Source organism: Pipistrellus kuhlii, unplaced genomic scaffold (assembly GCF_014108245.1).
Source record: "Pipistrellus kuhlii isolate mPipKuh1 unplaced genomic scaffold, mPipKuh1.p scaffold_m20_p_38, whole genome shotgun sequence".
Taxonomy (NCBI): Eukaryota; Metazoa; Chordata; class Mammalia; order Chiroptera; family Vespertilionidae; genus Pipistrellus; species Pipistrellus kuhlii.
This window is the reverse complement of record NW_023425538.1, coordinates 2484033-2502964: the sequence shown is the minus strand read 5'-3', so window position 1 is coordinate 2502964 and position 18932 is coordinate 2484033. Positions and strand designations below refer to the sequence as shown.

At 53.7% G+C, this 18932-nt stretch overlaps 1 protein-coding gene across 13 annotated transcripts; it reads right to left on the bottom strand.

Annotated features, from left to right (window-relative positions):
* Positions 1-1381: 1381 nt before the first annotated feature.
* On the bottom strand, positions 1382-17986 carry LRFN1 (leucine rich repeat and fibronectin type III domain containing 1). 13 transcript variants are annotated; one of them, XM_045570894.1, is made up of 8 exons: positions 15486-15527; positions 12896-12928; positions 11272-11331; positions 11044-11136; positions 10466-10520; positions 8386-9828; positions 6125-6211; positions 1382-3079 (listed from the first exon to the last, which is right to left on the bottom strand). In XM_045570894.1, exons 6-8 carry the CDS (start codon positions 9789-9791, stop codon positions 2188-2190), a joined length of 2385 nt encoding a protein of 794 aa, XP_045426850.1. In that variant the 5' UTR covers positions 9792-9828; positions 10466-10520; positions 11044-11136; positions 11272-11331; positions 12896-12928; positions 15486-15527; the 3' UTR covers positions 1382-2187. The 13 variants fall into 13 exon arrangements, with proteins under 13 accessions (XP_045426850.1, XP_036264237.1, XP_045426852.1 ...); XM_036408344.2 differs by lacking the exon at positions 11044-11136 and having other exon boundaries at positions 15486-15539; XM_045570896.1 differs by lacking the exons at positions 11044-11136; positions 15486-15527 and adding an exon at positions 15192-15366.
* Between the last annotated feature and the right edge of the window lie 946 nt (positions 17987-18932).

Below are 18932 nucleotides of genomic sequence, written 5' to 3'. Positions count from 1 at the left end.
GCAATAAACTTTCTAATCACAACTCTGCTGTTTACTGGCTGTATGATCTTGGGAAAGCTCATTAACCTCAACTATTTCTTCGTCTAGAAACATAGATGCACACACTACATGTCAGCTGCAGAGTACAAATGTGATCATGCTTACTATGAAAGTAACTTCATTTTGTGAGTGTTTGTACCTGGTGCTGGGTTGAGAGCATTACAGCTGTCCCTTCCCCTCCCCCTGGCCCATTCACCAGGGAGGGTTTGTGAGCAGTGCCCAGCACGAAGGAAGCCCTCAGTACCCAGGAGTCATGATGACCGATAGGTAAGTGTAGCTGGGTCACTGGGTGAGGGAGCCTCCTGGTGCCTTTGTCCTTGACGCCTCCCACCCTGTCTGCCCAGATCTCCCCCTCCCTCCTGCTGTTTCTATTTCTGTCTTCCTCTCCTCCTCCCCAGGCCTCAGGGGGGCCCTGGCTAGCATGAAGTCTCTTCCTTCTCCAGGATCAGAAAGTTTTCACTGCAGCACCCCCAAGGATTAGGGTAGCCCCCAACCAACTTTCCTTCCCCAGCCACAACCCTCAGCCTTAACCGAAACTCCCCTCCCCAAACCATCATCTGTGCCCCTAAGCAGACCCCTTCTCCACTTCCAATTCCTCCTATTCCAGACAGTAACCAATGAGCTCTTTCCCGCCTTCCTTCCTCACCAGGCTGGCTTGGGATACTTGTGCTCAGCTGTCATTGGGGTCATTCCCCAGCTTCCAGATGCAACAGCGTAGTGGTAAGGAACAGGTCAGACCCTGGATCAAACTGCCAGTCCCACTGTTTTCTCACTGGGCTCTTTGGGCAAGTGACTTCAGTTCTCCCTGGTCCAGATTCCTGTCTGTAAAATGGAACCAAGACACCTACCTTGGACAGCTGCCCAACCTCAGAAAGAGGAGCTGTGCTTAGCGCAATGCTTCTATGAGGAAGGAGCATTCACTAACTGCTCAGCAGAATTCTGTGGTGAAGAGGACAGATTCAGAAGTCAGGCTGCCTGCCTTTTCAAACCCCACTTTTGCCACCTTCTGGTTATGTGATCTTGAGACGTTTCTGGGCATCAATTTTCTCATCTGCAAAATGGGATAACTGTAATATGCTCTAGGGTTGCTGTGAGGATTACATTACTTAAGTGCTTGGCACACAGTAAGCACTCACTAAATGTTAGCTATTATCGTTTTATTATTATTTCCCACCTTTAAATCGCTCAGAGGATAGGAAATTGTCTGCAAGTCTCCCTAGTCCCAGTTAGCCATCCTTCCCTCAATCTCACTTAACCCTTATGCTGTAATCTAGGGGACACACACACACACACACACACACACGACACAGGGGTACACACAGAGGTCAGTAGAGCGCCCTCAGACACAGAAAAAAATTTAATTCTGCTGCGGCGGGGGTCCTGGCTCCGTAGGGAGGACTTTGTTTTGGATTTTATTCATGTGGGGATTTATTTGAGGAAAAAGGAAGGAATTGGGAGAGTCTGGTCCTTCCAGTGGGACCTGCCCGGGAGAATGTGTAGTGGGGGAGGTAATCCCGGAGAGACAGAGACTGGACAAAATATGGGAGGGCAGGAGAAGAGACGATAGGACAGAGAAAAAAGAGACAAGTAGAGAAGAGCAGAGACATAACGACAGAGAAGACAGAGAGCAGGATAGACACAAAAAGAGGGGAACAGAGAAAAGGGGACCCCAAGCCAGACCCTACGGGATCAAAGAGGTGAATGGGCTGGGGGTGGGGCTTTGGAGGCCGCCGCGGGACAGAATAGGATCTAGTCCAGCCAGATACAAGAAATGGGCCCCTCATCCCTGCCCCTGGTCCCGGGCAGGGGGAGGAGGCTCGTGTCTCAGTGCTGCAGTGTGGGGGGGCCCTGCCCCTCCCCGCGCTTCGCTGTGTAAGGCACCAGCTCCGGCGAGGTCCGCGAGCGCGCTGGGGGAGGGACAGGAGGGGACGAGGAGTTCTCAGGGAGGAGAGCCCGCGGCCGCTCCTCACTCCCCGGGACGCGGTGCATTGCCTGGAGCCGCAGCGGAGGCCGCAGCGCCCCCTCGGGAGAAGGGCCTCCCTCCCTCCAGGCAGAGGTCTTGGCGCTGTGCTTTTCCCTCCAGTCCTGCCCCAGGGTCCGGGCAGCTCAGCGTCTGTCCTGTCCGGGTCCCGGCGCCGCCCCGGCCGCTCACACGGTGCTCTCCAGCATCCACTCGGTGCTGGTGAAGGCCAGGCGCGCGCGGACGGAGCCCAGCCCCAGCTCTCCGTCCTCCCCGGCCGCGCCCCCGCCCGCCACGTCCAGGTGCGGCGTGGAGCGGTGGCGCTTTGTCCGCCGGGCGCGGCGCGGGTAGCTGTGGCTCTGGAAGAGCACCCCGTAGTCCCCGTCGAACGAATACCGCTGCTGTGGCCGCGGCCGTGCGGGCGCCGCCCCCGGAACCAAAGCCAGCGCGGAGGGCGCCGTGGCTGGCGGCTTCAAGGCCCCCGAGCGGCTCCTCCGAGGACCCACGGCGGCCCGAGACTCCTCCCCAGAGGTCTCCTCCGATGGCAGGAGACACAGCGAGGTGGCCGAGCTGCCCAGGGGGCGCCCGAAGACCGCCTCCGGGTCTGCGGGCACTGCCGTCTCTGCCCCCGCGGCCTTGGCTTCCACCTCCACGGCCGCGGCCGCCTCCTCGCGCAGCGCCACGCGGCACTCGGGCGCCGGCGGAGGGGCCGCGCCTGCACCATTGGTTTGCGAGCACACGTGGCTGACCCGCGGGGGTGACCTCGGGGAGCCCTTGACCCGGCGGCCATCTCCGTCGCCATAGACCTTGTAGCGGATCATGAGCAGAACGATGAAGACGAGGACCGAGGCGACGATGACGCCCCCGATGACAATGATCATGGTGCCGCCCAGGAAGTGGGCCCGCAGCGGGCGGCAGGGCGCTGGGTCGCCGGCCGTGGTAAACTGCACGCAGCCCACCACGCGCGTGGCTGGCAGCGCCGTGGCACCATCATCGTAGACCGCCAGCACGCACAAATCGTAGGCGCGGCCTGCCGCCAGATCATTCACCAGGAAGGTCTGGCTGGTGGAGGGGATCATCCTGTGGGAAGGGGCAGGATCAGCATGGGGTTAGCTCTACTCTGAACCAAGCCATTTCACTTTATGTCCCACCTATGGTGACCAGTGGGAACCAAACCATGCGTTCCTATCAGTATCTCACCCTTTACCAGGAGAGCAGCCATGCAAGCAACAAATTTCTAACTTCTCAGGACCACTGCTACAGGCCAAGCCTTTGATCTGCATGCCCTGCCCTCAGACCAACCCCGTCTGTCTTATTGCCTAGTTAGAACACCATCTGTCGATCATATTCCCTCATCTACATATCCTACTTCGTGAATGAGAGGAGTGCTATAGTTTTATGCCCTACCCTACAGGGAAACACCCTCTAGCAGTGTCTCACCATATTAGGGTAGCAACAACTGCCATTCAAGGTCTCTTATGTACATATTATATTTTCATCCTTTAAGGGGCCCCATTACTACAAGCCCCACCCCCTACCACATGCCCCAGCCTCACAAGTGGTCAACTCACACCCCCTGTCGTTATGACTTTAGAGAGAAAGGAAGGGAGAGAAGAGGGAGAGATGGAAGAGCGGGAGAGAGAGAAAAGCAGTGCTATTTCACTTATTTCTGAATTCCTTGCTTATTGTTTGTGCCCTGACTGGGGATTGAACCTGCAACCTTCACTATCCAACCAACTGAGCCTCTAGTTCCTCTTTTTAAAAAGAAAAAATATATATCTACACTAATAAAAGAGCAACATGCTAATTGACTGTACCTTCGCAACACCCACCAGCCAATCAGGTGAGTATGCAAATTAGCCCAACAAATATGTTGTGTCAATTTGCATATGCAGGCCCCAAGCAGCTGGGGGCGGGGTGGGGCAGAAAGCAGCGTTTCTGGGCCTCTGGGCAGCATGGGGAGGAAGAAAGGCGGCTCAGGAATGGAGCAGAAAGGTGGCTCAGGCCAGAGCTAAGGCAGTGCCAGCAGACAGGAAAAGGAAGGCCATTTCTTGCATGAGTCTTTGTGCATTGGGCCTCTAGTGTGTGTGTGTGTGTGTGTGTGTGTGTATAATTATTGATATCAGAGAGGAAAGAAGAGGGAGAGAGAGATAGAAACATCAATGCTGAGAATCATTGATTGGCTACCTCCTGCACACCTGCTACTAGGGATCAAGCCTGCAACCTGGGCATGTGCCCTTGACTAGAATAGAACCTGGGACCTTTCAGTCCAAAGGCTGACACTATCCACTGAACCAAACCAGCAAGGGCCCTCTAGTGCTTCTTATTATATATTCCTGCCCTTTCAGGGAAACCATGTGTGTACAGGCCACCCCCTTTATCTGCATGTTCCATCTTTGGGTAAATTCATCTCCTAGCTGCATATATCTTCTGAGCCAATTTCCAAGCCTCTCAACTACATATTCCTGCACTACACCCCATAACAGCCCACTGGGGATGATACCTAACTGTGCCTAAGGCCGTGTCCACTCTTTGCATGTCCTGAACCTCTCTGTGTGTGCCCTACCCTATACTGCCACACATCACCAACTCACACCCCCAGGTAAGTCTCATCTATAACTATTGGGTCAAATGTAGGCCATTGCCCTCAAATGAGGGGCAGTGCAGAGAAGTGGTTAAACTGACAATTCTGGGAGCCAGACTGCTTGGGTTTGAGTCTCTCTTCTGCCACTTGCTAGCTGTGACCTTATACAAGTTTCTTCCTTTCTTTCTTTTTCTAAATCCCCACCAGAGGACATTTTTTCCATTGACTTTTAGAGAGTTCGAAGAGAGGGGAAGACAGAGAGAAACATCAATGTGAAAAAAACAGATAGACTGGTTGTCTACTGCACGCGCCCTGACCAGGGCTGGGGCCTGAGCGGAGCCTGCAACTGAGGTACGTGCCCTTGACCAGAACTGAATCCAGGACCCTTCGGTCCACAGGCTGATGTCCTATCCACTGAGCTAAACCAGCTAGGGCCTTACAAATGTTTCTTTCTTTTTTTATTTCGGAGAGGAAGGGAGAGGGAGAGATAGAAACATCAACAATGAGAGAGAACCATTGGTTGACTGCCTCCTGCATGCCCCTTACTGGGGATTGAGTCTGTAACCCAGGCAGGTGCCCTTGACTAGAATTGAACTCAGACCTTTCAATCGGCAGGCCAATGCTCTATCCACTGAGTCAAACTAGCTAGGACTTTACACAAGTTTCTTAACCACTCTGAGCCTCAATTCTCCCAAATGGGGATATTAAGAATTAGTACATCATAGAGATGATGTAAGTATGAATTAGTTAACATACCCAAAGCCTGGCACTTAAAAATTTCATCATTGCCGAAACCAGTTTGGCTCAGTGGATAGAGCATCAGCCTGCGGACTGAAAGGTCCCAGGTTCAATTCCGGTCAAGGGCATGTACCTTGGTTGTGGGTACATCCCCAGTAGGGGGTGTGCAAGAGGCAGCTGATTGATGATTCTCTCTCATTGATGTTTCTAACTCTCTATCCCTCTCTTCCTCTCTGTAAAAAATCAATAAAATATATATATTTTTAATTTCATTATTATTATAATAGCTTCCATCCCACTCTATGTTGGCCAGTACCCTTGCTGTGGCTCACACTCTGCTGCCAGTTGCACCCTCCCTCATCTATGAGACCATTTCCACTAGGCCTTGCTTCTTCTGTTGAGCACATCCTTTCCACATTTTCGGCCAAGTCCAGCTTCGGCTAACCTGGGACTGCCACATGCCCATCACTCAACCTCACAAGCTCTCCTCTCCTACAAAGGTCTTAGTGGGTCACCAGAGACAAAGACCACATCTTCTTCTGCATGGGACCATGAAAAAGGAGCTCCACTTCTCAGAGGTCAATGTCCCCACTTACCTTTCGATGCTTCACCTTCCCTCCAGCCAGGCCACCTTCTGGTCCTGAAGCTTACAGCAGTTGTCTGACTTCCTGAAGGTTCCCCACCATCAAAAGCCACCCTCCAACCAAAAGGCTTCCAGGGAGGGCCCTATCCCCTCTACAACACCCATCCGCTTCTCCAACTCTCCCCTTGCCTGCAATTTTACAGACCACTCCTCCTCATACCTCCCAACCCTGAGCCCCAGGCTGCAAGTCTTTCTTTTCTTTCCCTCTCCCCTCTCAGAGAGACTAGGATTCCTCTTGCTCTTTTCCCTAAAAAAAAAAACAAAAACAGTTGCTAGGGGCTCCCCCCTTTCAAGGACAGAGGCTAGCTCCTTAAGAAAGCTTGAGCCCACATGTCTCTAATTGGCTGAAAGACCCAAGCAAGCAGCAAAGCAGGCTTCTGATTGGATGTCACCTCCACCCATGGCAGAAGTGAGGAAATTAACCCCTACCGCACCATAGTGCAGGCCTCTGCAGTGGGAGATGGTGGACTGGAACTGTGGCCCTGAGGGGAAGGGAAGAGCCCCCAGATCTGTTGCCTAGCTAGGGACAGAAGGGAATCAACAACTAAATACATGTTGGGTCTGGATCCTGAAAACCTCCCTGCACCACACTAAGTAGTGGCCACAGGTCAGAGAGAAAAGGAAAGAAAGAGAGAAGTGGAGAGTCACAAACCAAGAGTTATTTACAGAAATGTATTATCCAGCTCCACTAATCCCTGCTTGGCAAACAGTGGGAACACAATAAATGTGTATTCAAACAAAAAAAAGGGCAGGACTAGGAGTTAGAAGGGTAAGAACTGGAATCCTGGTTCTGCCACTTTCTGTGTAACCTTGAACAAGTGACTTTCCTCCATGGCCCTTAGTTTCCCTATCTATAAAATGGGAAGGGGATCATCACTGCTTCACATCAGAGTTGGAAAGATCAAATGAAATAGCATCCTTGGTAGTACCTTATAAAGGTTTTTGTTTTGTTCATTTGTTTGCCCTCAAGTTTGGAAAACTGGGCCAGTGTCTGATCTCTCTCGGTGGCCCCAGGGCCCAGCATGGAATCTGACATTCAGTGTTTGATAACCAGATTCTAAAAGAAAATGAGGATGACAGAGACAAAGTTTTCAAAGGCGTTTACTCATTCCGCCAACAATGGGAAAGCACCTACTGTGTACCAAGACTGTGGCCCAGAGAACCCTGGGAGGTGACCCTGGAGGCCAAGAGGCAGGCTTTTTGGGGGCAGATCTGAGCACACCAAAAAATGGGGCTCCCAAAAAGGGCTTTACAACCTCTGGCATTACCAAGTGAAGTCAAACACAGGATTAAGCACACAGCAGGTGCTCTACAGCATACATGAAGGAGACAGAGCCAGGAAGAAGGAGAGCCATTCACAAAGCCCACAACCACTTATCAAGTGCCCACTGTGTGCCAGGTCTATGGCTATGAGTCATACTTAAAAGCTACCAAGATGAAGGACACTGCAAGGCCAAGGCAATACTTCAGCGAATACTAGCTGCCTCCTTCCTCTGGACCATAAGGTCCCTGAGGGTGGGGACTGGTCTTTTGTTCTCCCAGTGTCCCCAGCACCCTCAGAGCCTAGCACAGAGCAGGGCCTCAGTGCCTAACAAGGGCAGGAGGGAGAGAAGGGACAGATAGAGGCAGATGTGAAATTAAGAAAATGGATGATGGGTCGAAACCGGTTTGGCTCAATGGATAGAGCGTCGGCTTGGGGACTGAAGGGTCCCGGGTTCGATTCCGGTCAAGGGCATGTACCTTGGTTGTGGGCATATCCCCAGTAGGGGGTGTGCAAGAGGCAGCTGATCGATGACTCTCTCCCGTTGATGTTTCTAACTCTCTATCTCTCTCCCTTCCTCTCTGTACAAAAATCAATAAAATATATATATTTAAAAAAAAAAAAAGAAAATGGATGATGGGAGAAAGTAACTCTTTAATGTCTGTCCATACCAAGGCAAAGGCTTCTAACCCAGTGAATAATGAAAATAACTTATATTTATATATTTTGGTTTTCTGTTCTATAATGTTCCCAATGTGTTGATACAGAAGCACTGGCATATAACTTATAAATATAAATGTAACTGTTAGATGTGTGTGTAATGTATGTGTGTGTGTTTCATGCTCCAAAACGTTTAACTGACCAGGTACACAATCAACACCTTTGTTGAGCAGGACTATGGACCACAAGCTCCATGGGAGTGGGTATGGGCGGGCATTCCCTGTTATAACTCCAGCACCCAACCCGACTCACGTGGGTGCTCAACAAAGATTTGCAAAATGCACGAAAAACAGAGACAGCGAGACAGAAAGTGAGACAGAAGGAGACAGAGCAACTTGGTATGGCCATCTAGAACCCCAGCTGAGCAAGAAGGCCAAGGAAGTGGGCAGAGGGAGGGGTACCCTTGAAGTGGGAGGAGGCTCTGGGCCCGAAGCACCCACCTGTAGACGAGGGAGTCGTCAGCGGAGCTGTTGTACTGGACTTGGTACATGCGGATGCCGGGCACAGGCCGCTGCGCCGGCCAGCGGATAAGCACGGAGCTGGAGGTGAGCTCCGCCGCCACCAGCCGGCGCTCAGCGGCGGATTCATTGGCACCAGGTCGGCTGGGCGTGGCGATGTCCGAGGAGCCAGGCTCAGTGAGAGGCGGCGGGGCAGCCGGCGGGGGCGCCATCAGAGGCAGGGGCACCACGCACACCTCCACGGGCGCCGTGGCTTCTCCGGCGGCATTGGAGGCGATGCAGGTGAAGGTACCGCTGTCCCGCAAGGTGGTGATAGTTACATCCAGCGTCCCATCCCCCCGGACGCGGGTCCGGCTGGAGTTCCCCAGCAACCGCCCGTCAGGTGCCACCCAGTGCACCACGGGCTCGGGGTCGCCCACGGCGCGGCACCGCAGGCTGACTGCCTGGCCCTCCACCACGAGGGCCCGGCCCCCCGCCTGCCGTGTGATCAGCGGGGGCTCGCACAGGAACTCCTCCTCCGGGATGGACCAGAAGTAACGGTCAGTGAGGTGCTCGGGGGTGGCACACGTTTCCAAGTCATCCTCCCTGGTCAGCCGCCGCAGCCAGAGCAGCTCGCAGTTGCAGTGCAGGGGGTTGCCGCCAAAGCTCACGGTGAGCGGCGTGGGCGGCTTGGGCCCGGGGCCCTGGGACCTCAGGAAGAGCCCGTCAGGGGGCAGTTTGTGGAGGCGGTTGGAGGTCATGTCCAGGCGAACCAGTTTGTGAAGTTGCACGAAGGTACCTTCGGCGATGTGGTCGATGAGATTGTGGTCCAGCGTGAGGGTGTTCAGGTTCACCATCTGGCCCACGGCCTCCCAGGGCAGGGCCTCGAGGTTGTTGTAGGACAGATCCAGGTCCTCCACGGTGGACAAGAAGGCATCGAAGGCTGCCGACTCCACCCGGCGGATCTGGTTGTTTCCGAGAATCAGATGGCGGAGGTTGCCCAAGCCGCGGAGCTGGTCGCCACGCACCTCGGCCAGGCGGTTGCTGTCAAGGTGCAGAGCCCGGAGGGCACGGAGGTCAGCAAAGGCGCCGGCCGCCACCTGGCCGATGGTATTGCGGGAGAGGGTGAGGTGCACCAGGCTGGTCATGTTGGCGAAGTCTCGGCGGCGGACGGCCGCAATGAAGTTGTCTGTGAGCCTCAGCTCCACCACACGCCGGTCAATGGCTGGCGGCACAAAGAGCAAGCCGGTCTTGGCGCACAGCATGGTCAGCGTGGGCGCCACGTTCTGGCAGATGCAGCGGCCAGGACAGGGCTGGGCGCGAGATGCCCCTGCCCAGAGCAGCAGCAGAAAGGACAGGGCTGCAGGTGGTGGCAAGAGCAGCGCAGAGGAGAAAGGGCCGGGAGCCATGGTGCAGTGGGGAGGTGGGAGGAATGGACAGTAAGACCTGAAGGAGGAGGAGAACGTTACCCAGGCACAGAGCTTGCTCGCCAGCCTGACTGTCCTGGGATGTTCTGCTCAGAGTCTAACCCAGATCCTCCCCTTCCTGATAACCAGTTCTGTAGGACAGTGACAGCACTGATCCTCAGTCGGCATGCATTTGTTAGTAGATAATATATTAACGCTGGTTGATAAATTACCACTGTCCCCACCTCTACCCCTCCCCTAGGGGTTCCCAGACCTCTCATAATCTCCTAACCAGAGGGGTCACACCTGGCCCTGACTGGGCCTTCTAGTACCCACTGAACATTTTGAAAAATCACTGCTCACTGAAACCGATTTGGCTCAGTGGATAGAGCATCAGCCTGCGGACTGACAGGTCCTAGGTACAATTCCAGGCATATACCTTGGTTACAGGCACATCCCCAGTAAGGGATGTGCAAGAGGCAGCTGATCGATGATTCTCTCTCATCGATGTTTCTAACTCTCTATCCCTCTCTCTTCCTCTCTGTAAAAAATCAATAAAATATATATATTTTTTTAAAAAAGAAAAAAAGAAAAGAAAAATCACTGCTAGCTAGGGTTTAAGTTCATGGATTTCAAAGCCAAATTCCCTGGGTTCAAATTCCAGCTCTGACACTTACTAGCTGTATGACCTCGGGCAAGTGTCTGAACCTCTCTGAATTTCGGTTTCTTCATCTGTAAAAAGGAGATAAAAAAAGAAAAGAAAGAAACAGGCCTTACCTCTGTGAGGGTTAAATGGATTATTGAGAATGGTGTACTACTTATGAACAATGCCTGGCACATAAAATGTATTCAATACATGTTAAGTATTATCATCATCGAGTGCCCATTATGTGCCAGGTATAGAAGTATGCACTATTATTAAAGGAAAGTGCTTTGGCCCTAGCTGGTTTGGCTCAGTGGATAGAGCGCTAGCCCGCAGACTGAAGGGTTCCAGGTTCAATTCCAGTTAAGGGCACAGGCCAGGTCAAAGGCTCCATCCCCAGTAGGCAGTGTGCAGGAGGTAGTGATCAATAATTCTCTCTCACCATTGATGTTTCTATCTTTCTCTCCTTTTTTTCTGAAATCAATAGCGATATGTTTTACATATATGAAAGTGCTTTGAAATCAGACAGATTCAGGTTCAAGTCTTGGTTCTACCCACTTGCTGGCTCTGTGACCCCAAACCAATGATTTTCGCTAACTAGGCCATACTCGCCTGTTTTGTAAAATGGGATGATAATTGTACCATCTTCAATGGGTTGTTGCAAGGATTCAGTAAACTCATTCATGGGGGTCTCTGAGCACGGGCCTGGCACTCAGTAAGTATTCATGTTATGGGCAATACCCCCCACCCTCTATCAGAGGTAAAGAGAGTCTGAAGGTGGAAGAGGCTGAGAAAACCACACCAGTCTCCCTGCTCAGCCTCAGGAAGTCCTTCTCGGACCTTGGTTCATCCTAGGCTCTTCTGAGCTCCCAAGCAGGGGGTAGACTTCTGTGCTCACATCTGTGGACACATAAAGACCCCACACATGCCTACACAGACACACAGACACTCACACACGCATGCCATTCCTCTGCTCCAGGCAAAACCTTCCAGCAGGGATTCCCCTGTGGCAGCTGCAGCCCACGACATGTCAGCTCCCATCACAACATGGGGTTGGTGGAGGGTGAGGAGGAAAGGATGCAAAGGGGGCATCCCTGAAACTGTTTTCACCCCATCCTGCACCCCAGTCCCTGCTGGCCCGCCTCCCAGGAATCTGCAGTCTGGGGCTGTGACCTAAGGTGGCCTGGTCCTTCATCCCTGTGGGGAGAGGGAAGATAGATGTGGAGAGGAGGAACCAAGAGACTAAGAGAGAGAGAGTGAGGAGACTAGCGAGAGACAAGGGGAGGTAGAGATAGGCGGGCAGAGACAAAGACAGAGAGAGAGAGAGGAAAATCTGAAAGAAAGGTGAAGAGACAAGGATTGAGAGACAGAAAAACTTAGTAGAGAAGACAAAAAATAGAGACTGAGATCTAAAGGAGAGAGGAAGTGAGAGAAGGAGAGAAAGGAAGGGAGAATCAGATTGTATAGAGACAAAGAGTGAGACAGAAACTGAAGGAGACAGTCCCTGGGCTGATGAGAGAAAAAGAGGCCAAGTCAGGGGGCCCTACCATTTCCAAGGCCTCCGACTACTCGTCTTGCCCTCCCTCTGGGACCCTGTACTGGACAGGAAACCCTGGCCTGGAAGGCGGAACTCCTGAGGTAGGAGGCCCCGTCCACACCCGTCTGGCTGTGGGTCTCTAGGGCTCAGAAACACATCTATGACAGTGACAGCACTGAGTACAGCGCTTCACCTCCCACCGCTGGGGTGAGACTCAGTTGAAGGAACTACAATAGCAATGAAAATAGCTAACATTTACTGAGAGGCAGTGCAACATTGCTGGACAGAAACCAATCCCGACTGTCCAGGTTCACACCCCAATTCCCGCTGTGTGACTCTGCTCAAGTGACTTACCTTCTCTGTGCCTTAGCATGCTCCTCTGTAAAATGGGGCTATAAGAATACTTACCGCATCAGGTCATTGTAGGGATTATGTGAGATAATGCAGTGTAACGTGATTAGAACAGCTCCTGGCAAAGTCAACACTACATAAACATCTATGCTATTGCTGTTGCTATTTCCCTCTGGCTCTCTCAGCCACCAGCAGGCTGGAGTCCCAGGAGATCTTCCCCCACACACACAAATGGTAGACACATTCATGTCACTCTCCAAACGCGGGGGTCAGTTCATGCCATGAACTCTCTGATACCCTTTACTGCCATCATGAGGAAACCCCTGTTCTTAACTACCTTACCCATCCAGAGAGGGGATTCTTAAGCCTGAGACCCCCATCTGCTACCCGTGCCCTGGTTCTATGAGCCCTTACCCATGATGCTCCTGACCTTGTCATCACCCCTTCCCTAGCCTGGCCCCTCAGGACACTGCCATACCCTTCACTGGAATCCTTAGGCAGGGCTCCAGGCCTCCAGAGGGGCTCGGAACAAGACCAACCACTCCACATCTCCCCAGCAGGAGGGACCCCACTCACCTCTCTTCAGGGAGTCAGGGCCTGGGCCAGTACCTACAAAGAAACAAAATGACCCTGTTAGCATCCTTCTGGTTCCTCACTGGAGATCTGCCTCAGAGACCATCTCAGCCAAGGAAGTCCCTGGTATGATCACACTCTCAGTCCTCTTGCTGCAGGTGCTGCATAATTGCAGATGGACCCAGAAAGTAATCTCTAGAAATCAAGGAGTCTTGGTCCCCAAAATTCAAGAGTCCAGGACATTAACCTTTGTCCTCTGGGGTCTCAAGATTCCAGTGACACCAGCTCCCTTCTCCCTAGATCCTAGAATCTGGAACAACCCTTTTCCTCCCTCAGACTCAAGAGCCCAGATCTCAGTCCCTTCCATTCTCAGGACCCAAGAATTGAGCCCATCCTTCTTCTCCTTCAGCCTCCTCCTTCCAGAGTTCACCTCCCAATCCCCCAACTTCAAAGACTTAAGTGGTACCAGGAGCTGGGGAGGGATCAGAGGTCCCCATGTCACCATCAAATCATTGTCACACCAACATGTGGTAGACATCTCAAAACTCACATGGGCCCACAACTCAAGTCTCTACACTTGTATTTCCATAGATACACCAGCATGATCCCTGTGCCCCCGCCCTCCACTGGCTCTTGGCCTGAGATGTGGACACACTTGTGTCCATGAGCCCCAGGCTGGACCCCAGCATACCACAGATCACACCACATGAACCCCAATCTCACTGGCTCCAGAAGCAGGGTCAGCCTTGTGCCAGGGGCACAGGCATGTGTGTGCATACAATCCTGCACATATATTTTTGAACACACACAAACTCTCTTGAGAGACCAACACTGATGCATAAATGAACTCACAACAGAGACAGACACATAACCTCAAGGTTGACACACCCACATACAACCACACATGTACAACATTGACTCTTTCTTGCACATTCACATACACAAATGCACGAACACACAAATGTGTGCGCTCACATGCGCGCCCCCACACACACACACACAAATGTGTATGCTCACATGCACATACACACACATACAAACATGAACCTATCCTTGCAGACAACCAGATATATGCACTTATAACAGATATACCCTTGCACACTCACCAACACACGGGCACACACATATAACAGATACTAAGTTGCACAAAGATACCCAGGTAAACACTCTTAAATGCCCAAACATGCTCAGACAACTTCACATATCTCCATGATGTACAGTCACAAAGCTGATATGTTCCTACACCAACAGATGCAAAAATGCACACACTAGCTGATAGACTTCTCACACACATACACAGAACCGCAAGTATACATGGACACAAGGCTGATACACACTCAAACAAGCACAAGGTACAAAAAGATCTACCTTTTGCACAGACACTCTGAGACGTTACTCATAAAGAAATGCTCACACCCAGCCCTGTAAGGGATTTACACACCTACAAATGCACACAAAATATTGAACCACAGTGACATAGTCAACAGATAGGCACACACAACAGATTCACACACACATACATGGACACACATCTCTCCCAGTCCTGAGGCATTCTTGCCCACTTACTTTGCAGGCCAAAGAAATCCTAACATCTCTCCTTCCCACCATACGTGCCCCCACCACCACAGCAAAAGCCAGGGCCAGAGGTCAGAGTTCAGCAGGTCAAATCTCAGAGGGTTGGGGAGCTGAGTCCTACAGCACTAGTCCAAGGCGATCCTCCCACCAGCAGCCCAAAGGTCTCCAGCCTGGCCATCTGGATGCAGGCAACTCTGGCCCCCTCTGCGGAGATCTGTCGGGTGTGGGAACTGGGGTGGGGTGGGTGGGGAGGGGCCAGGTCTGCGTGCCTCCCCTAGGACCCATCTGTCCACCCCTCGGCCTCTCATCCCTCCATCTGTCCACCTACCGACCGCCCATCCCCCCACCCACCCAGCCGCCGGGAAGGGGAAGAGATGGCCGTCTCCCCCAAGGACCGCTTGAGGACCCCCTCCCCACGCCCCACACCAGTTGACCTGGACCCAGGGAGCGGCAAACTCCCCTCCCCCAAACCACACAGAGGCCTGGCCCCACCAGGCGCCGAGTCCCAGCCCCGGCCCGGAACCTGACGTGGGCGCACAGATACACACCCTCGGAGACATGCACCCCGCAGACCACACACACACACACACACACACGCACAATATGAACACCCGCGCGGCACACCCGCCTCGGATGGCATCCAACCCGGACACAAGCACCCAGGCTGCCGGCGGAGCGCACACCCGGCCGCAGGCTCCCACCTGGACACGCAGCCCACGCGCACCTGCACGAGCCCCTCCGGTGGGCGCGCGGCAGCCCCGGGGACGGCGGAGGGGCGGCCCCAGACACACGCACGGCCGGTCGCGGCCCCGGCTCGGCGCCCGCACACGCCCGGCGGCCCCGCGAGCAGCCGCGCACCCGGCGCCGGGCGCACACAGGCCGGGCGCACGCCGCCGCCGCAGCGCGGACACACGCGCACCCGCTCGCACCCGCTCGCACCCGCTCACACCCGCTCACACCCGCTCACACCGCTCACACCGCGCCCTGCCCGCCGCCTCCCGGCCGCGGCTGCGCTCACCCGGCCCGGGGGGGCGGAGGGGGGGCCGGGCCCAGCCCCGCCGCCGCCGCCTCGCTCCGCGCCATGGTGGGGGGAGGGCCGGGGGAGGGGGCGCGGTGCCGCGGGGCCGCCTCCCGCCCGCCTCCCGCCTCCCGCCCGCCTCCCGCCTCCCGCCTCCCTCCCTGGACGCCGGCGCGCTCCGCCCTCCGCGCCGCCCGCCACCGGCCCCGCCGCCACCAGCGCCGCAAAGGGGGAGGGGGCGCCGGCCGGAGGGCACCCGGACCCCCGCCCAGCCGGGCCGCCGCACAGCCCGCTCCACCGCAGCGCCACGGCCCGCCCCCGCCTCTGCCAGCTCCACCCCGGCCCCGCCGCCTTCCCCGGAGACCCCAGACCACGCCCCGGCTGGCCTGGGAGCCGGATTTCTAAAGGAGACCTCGGAGCAGGTCCCACTCGGACCATGCCTTACCTCCTCCGAGGCCCCAGAACGTGTTCCACAGCCACCCGGAACCACGAACCACGACCTACTCTCCCTGGTGACCTCAGACTCTCCTCACCCCATCAAAGACCCCAGCCTGTCTGTTCCAGAATCCCAGGCATCCAAACCACCCCCATTAAGGACTTCAGATCATGGCTCCACACCCTACCCCTCAGAGGCCCCAGGCCATAGGTCAAAATCCAGGGAAACCCCAGATCCTGCCTTGCTCTCTTTGGGGACCCAGCCCATGTTCTACAGCCACCCACGACCACAAACCATATCCCAGTCCTTGGGGACCCCCAGCCATGTCCTCCACTCTCTAGACCTCAAACCATCTCCTAACCTCCAATAGGGATTCCCAACTAAGTCTAAGTTCTAGAGGGCTCAAATATGTCCCCATGGGAGACCCTAAGCTTTCCCCATTACCCCCATTAGACCCAGACCATCCTCCCCCCAATACGCTCCTTGGTTTCCAGAACCCCTGATTTGCCCTGATTCTTTCCCATCCTCCCCACCAGTCCTAGCCTCCTGAGCACCCTGCCCCTCCCTGCTCCTATTCTCTCTTGGCCCCAGCAGAGCCTTCCCCTTCTCTGTTAGTCCAGGATTTCCTGCTCCTTCCCTGTTCAGACCCCTTTATCCCACCCTACCCAATGGCCATCGGCCCCTCCCCCAACCCCTCTGAGTATCTCAGGCCACTCTTCACCTCTTTCTGAGGTATTCACTGTAGATATTCCCTGAGGCCTCACCTCAAAGTCTGTTTATTGCCTCGCCCCCCTCCCCACCAGATCACCGAAGGCCCAAGCACTTCTTTTTGGATCCCACTCTATCAAGGCCCTGCCCCAAACCCCCTTCCCTAAATTCTTCCTTTCCAGGTCACACAGGAAGCCTGCCCTGCTCCTCAGACCAAGGCGCCTCGGCAGAGCCTGTCTCTGGTGGACCCTGAGCCACTCACAGCCAATCCCCGCACACACCAAGCCCCAGATTCCACCTCCACCCTGGTTGCTGTGCTACCTGCTGGCCTGGGAAAGCAGACGCGGGAGCATTACCACAGCAGCAGAAGTGGACACGTCCAGTACTACTCACGCCAGGAATGGTCCTAAGGCTCCAGTCACTCTCAAGCAGCCAGATGGAGGCTTCCTCACTGCCTCCTTCTCACAGAAGAGGAAAGTGGAGCCTGAGGGAGGTCTGCCTGAGTTCTCACATGCACAGCGAATAGCAGGACAGGGTGGAGGTGAAGGGAAAGAGGGTGAGGGCAGACCTGGGATGGAAAGGGGCGGGTGAGAAGGAAGACTCTAAGGGAGACAGATGCAGAGAGAGGAGAAACTAAGGCAGCCTCACTCACAAAGCACATCTGGCCCTGTGAGCGCTTATCCGCACATCCGACCATGCTTGTGTTCGGCCTCAGGGATGGCTTTTCGGTCTTTGGGTCCATGGCTGATTCTTTGTTTTCACACAAGTCTTAACTCAAATGTAATCTCTTCGATTACAGGCTCTTCTTCCCCACCTCCACCCTCACCAATGGTCCTGATATCTGAAGATTACTTTGAAATATACATAAATGCGTTGGTGGATGGATAGATGAATGGATACAAAGTAAGTGCAGTGAGATTTAATGGTGGAATCCAGGTGGAGGGTATATGGGTATTCACTGTGAAATTATTTTTACTTTGCTGCGCGTTTGAAATGTTTCAAAATAATGTTAGGACGGGGACAAGAGCAGGAGGACTCTTTTAGAGACTGAAGAGGCAACAAAGAGCAGCCCCATTCTATCACTTCTATCACATCACCTCATTAGGTTTTCCCCAGAGCATTATTACTCTTGGTAATGATCTTGTTTGCTTGTGAGTTTACCTATTTCCTGTTTACTTATTTGTTTGTTGCTTACTGCCTGGTCACTGAAATGTAAGACTTCTGCGGGAAGTGGCATGGGCACCAATGTTTTCCAGTGTTTAAACGACCACGGGTCCCAGTGGTGCTCAGTAAACAGGTGTTCTGGAATGTCTCTTGGGAGAGGATCTGGGAACTCACCGTAGAGATCTCTCAGGAATAAGCATGTTCTCCGAGCCTGCGGTCACTGGAAGGGGAGGGGTGTAAGCCAGTGGTTAGGGTGTGCCCCTTAAGGTCAGGGGTGTGAGTTGGCCTGAAAAAGAGGGCAACAGGTAGAAGTAGATAGTGTGACTATTTCCCTGGGCCCTAATTCCTGTGCTAGACTAACCTAATTCTTCCACAATTTATCACCCCTCTCCCCATGTACCCCCACTCCTCATAGAGTCTCTAAGGCTCCACTCCAAAGCAAAATCCGCAGCCTTATCTAAGGAAAGCACCTCAATTCTAGGTCCCACACCCGAAGTCTAAGCCTCACACCTTAGACACCACCCTAAAGTATATAAGTATGTATTGAGACTTCTTTAAAAAAAAAAATTATTGATTTCAGAGAGAGGAAGGGAGAGGAAGAGAAACATCAAGGATGAAAATCATTGATCAGCTGTCTCCTGCACAATGCCTACTGGGGATGGAGTCCACAATCAGGGCATGTGCCCTGACTGGGAATGGAACCCTGACCTCCTGGTACTAGGGGGGTCAGGCTTCTTTAGCTGTGTCCCTGCAACAAGTCTAAGCCCCACCCCACAGCCAAAGCCCCACTTCTCCATCTTAGGCTCCACCCCATAAGCAGCTAGTTGTTAGCCTGGACACTAGTCCTCAGACACCTAGTCTGGGTCCTCCATTCTCAGCTCTACCTAAAATCCAGTCTCCAGCCGGAACCGGTTTGGCTCAATGGATAGAGCGTCAGCCTGCGGACTGAAAGGTCCCAGGTCCGATTCCGGTCAAGGGCATGTACCTTGGTTGCGGGCACATCCCTGGTAGGGGGTGTGCAAGAGCCAGCTGATCGATGATTCTGTCTCATTGATGTTTCTAACTCTCTATCCCTCTCTTTTTCTCTCTGTAAAAAATCATTAAATATATTAAATAAATAAATAAATAAATAAATAAAT